Source organism: Penaeus monodon, chromosome 1 (genome assembly GCF_015228065.2).
Source record: "Penaeus monodon isolate SGIC_2016 chromosome 1, NSTDA_Pmon_1, whole genome shotgun sequence".
Taxonomy (NCBI): domain Eukaryota; kingdom Metazoa; phylum Arthropoda; class Malacostraca; order Decapoda; family Penaeidae; genus Penaeus; species Penaeus monodon.
Window position 1 is genome coordinate 55559413 of NC_051386.1, and position 2500 is coordinate 55561912.

General features: G+C 38.9%; 1 protein-coding gene across 1 annotated transcript in view; it reads left to right on the forward strand.

Annotated features, from left to right (window-relative positions):
• Positions 1-641, forward strand: part of LOC119577091 — a 23855-nt gene extending 23214 nt beyond the window's left edge. Inside the window, exon 6 of the mRNA XM_037924777.1 lies at positions 502-641. Within this exon, the coding sequence (XP_037780705.1) occupies positions 502-602 (101 nt within the window). The 3' untranslated portion in view covers positions 603-641. The remainder of the gene's footprint in view (positions 1-501) is intronic.
• The last annotated feature ends 1859 nt before the right edge of the window (positions 642-2500 follow it).

Sequence of the window (2500 nt, forward strand, 5' to 3'; positions counted from 1 at the left end):
AGTAAGTAAGTAAATAAATAAAAGAATGGAACCTCAGCAAGGAAACGAACGCTCGCAAGTACGACCCCCTTCTCTCCCCACGATAAAAGACGCGGGAAAACTTTCTTCGTTCCAATGTTTATCTCCTCTGCATTCGACCGTATCGTGGCAGGGGTGTCGGAGTTACGTAATGGCTCCTGTTGGCCTTGGAAGAGAAATCGGGGCGGGTGGAGGGAGAGAGGACTTTTATAGAAAAGTTTTTAAATTTCTGTAAAAAATTATTGATTTGTTTGTTTTATTTATTTACTTTTTATTTATTCATTTACATTTTTTTGAGAGGTGAGACTCAGTAACAAAACACTTCGGGCCGTACTTACTGCCCCCCCCTCCCCAATAATAATAATAATATTAGTAATGATTATAATACCCCCTGTAGATATTAACCAAATAAATAATAATAACAACAATAAATGAAATCAAATTAACCCAAATCCCTCAACAGTGGTTATTTTCTCCTCAAAGGTTTACCTCACGAGGACCAGACCGGCGGGCTCCTCTACGACCTCCTCGACCTGAAGATCTACGTCAGCGCCGACTACACGAGGAAGGTGCCCTGGACTTAACCCACCCCGACCCACCCACCCACCCCCCACCCCATCGCATCTCCGAAGGCCTTGGCAAAGCGCTTCAGGTGAGAGCCAGTGGGGGCGGGGGGTGAAGCTGCGTTAATTGTGTGAGAAGTTCTTTCTTTGTCTGATTTGCGAGTCAGTTTTGGCTTGCTAGAACGGAAATAAGTAGGTAGGGAAATCGATTAGCTTGGATTAAATAGATAGACAGTTAGGTAATTGGATAGATAGACAAATAGTTAAATTGATAGACAAATTAGATAGATTGTTAGATAAATTACATAGACAATTAGATAGACTGATAAACAGATAGATAGACAGACAGACAGACAAACAGATAATGTAAGAGAGCGAGTAGCTGTTTTCTTGTATAGGAGACTCAGTAGGTTTTATATGCACTGTTCTGAAAGACTTAAAATTGAAAACTTAATTAATACCTACATATATCTACATTCGTTTGTAAAAGCAACACATGCATGCGGAGGCAAAATACACAAAATACACATTTGCTCACAAGATACACTGCATTCTGAAAGACAAAATGATTACACAGAAAAACAAAACAGACAGTCATATTACAGGCGACATACTCAGATATACTCAATCATACTCGGTAATATGGTTTATGAAAAAGATGCACGCATGCATAGACTTAACTATGAGTGCAAACGTATATGCGTTTCTATCCGTACCTTTGTCTCATATATATGTTAATGCTGTATGTTTTTTTGTTTTGTTTTTTTAAGTGCCCTGTCCCACAAGGTTGTTGGCGATCATGGACTTCCACCTCCCTCGGTCCCCTGCGGTCTTCGAAAAGTTCTCGCTCCTCTATTTCTGTCCATCCACCCATGCTTGTTGCACTTCCGTACCGATCGAGGATTTCGAGTTATTGGCAGGGACTCCCTTCGCGCTGTTTGTTTCGTTCGAGAAAAGTGTACATGTCCATGATGTATGTATGTAAGATAAGTAGACAAATGATTAACAGACAGGTAAATTGATTTATAGAGATAAAGGGTACGGATAGACGCATATACATAAATACACTTGCACTTACATTTAAGCAGATGCATGTGTGTAAGTCCGCTCTTTTTCACAAACTATATTAAGCGAGCATGATTAAGTATATCTAAGTCGGTAGGCTGTCTGGCTGAAAGGATGAATTAATGAATAGATGGAATTTAAAAGGGAAGGAAGGATAGTTGGATCGATGGATGGATGGAAAAAGAGATAATTAGATGAATAAAGAAAATAAATATAGAAATACCGATTGAGATTATTCCAAAACACTAAGGCAGTTTTTAAAATGATTACGCTGAGCTCATAATCGTTACATGCGTTACACACACATCATGTTTAAATGTGAATATCTAACCTTAAATGTTTTTTTCTATCATATTTCTCTCCGGTTTCAGGCTGTGGTCTCAAAGGACGTCATCAAGTGGTACAAATCATCATGAGTCACCGAATCCAGAACATTTTGTGAGACACTTCGACGAAGGAAGGGAAGAGAAAAAGAAGGAAGAAGAAGAAGAAAAAGAAAGAAACGGATGAAGAAGAAGAAAAAAAAAGAAGGAGGAGGAGGAAAAGAAAGAAAAGGAAACAGATGAAGAAGAGAAAGAAAAAGAAGAAGGAAAAGAAAGAGGCGGAGGAAGAAGAAGAAGAAAAAGAAGAAAAGAAGAAAGAAGACAAGGAGAAGAAAGAGGAGGAAGGAGAGGGAGATGAAGAACTACACTGTTGGAAACTTGTATCTTGGCCAAGTGAGGGATCCACAACTTCGCACAGATGCACCAAAACTTTTTTTCTTCTTCTTCTTCTCGCGGATGTTGAAGACAGTGTTGAAATCCGGATGCATGAATAAGTTTTTTTTTTCTCTCTCTCTTTTTTATACACTTGAT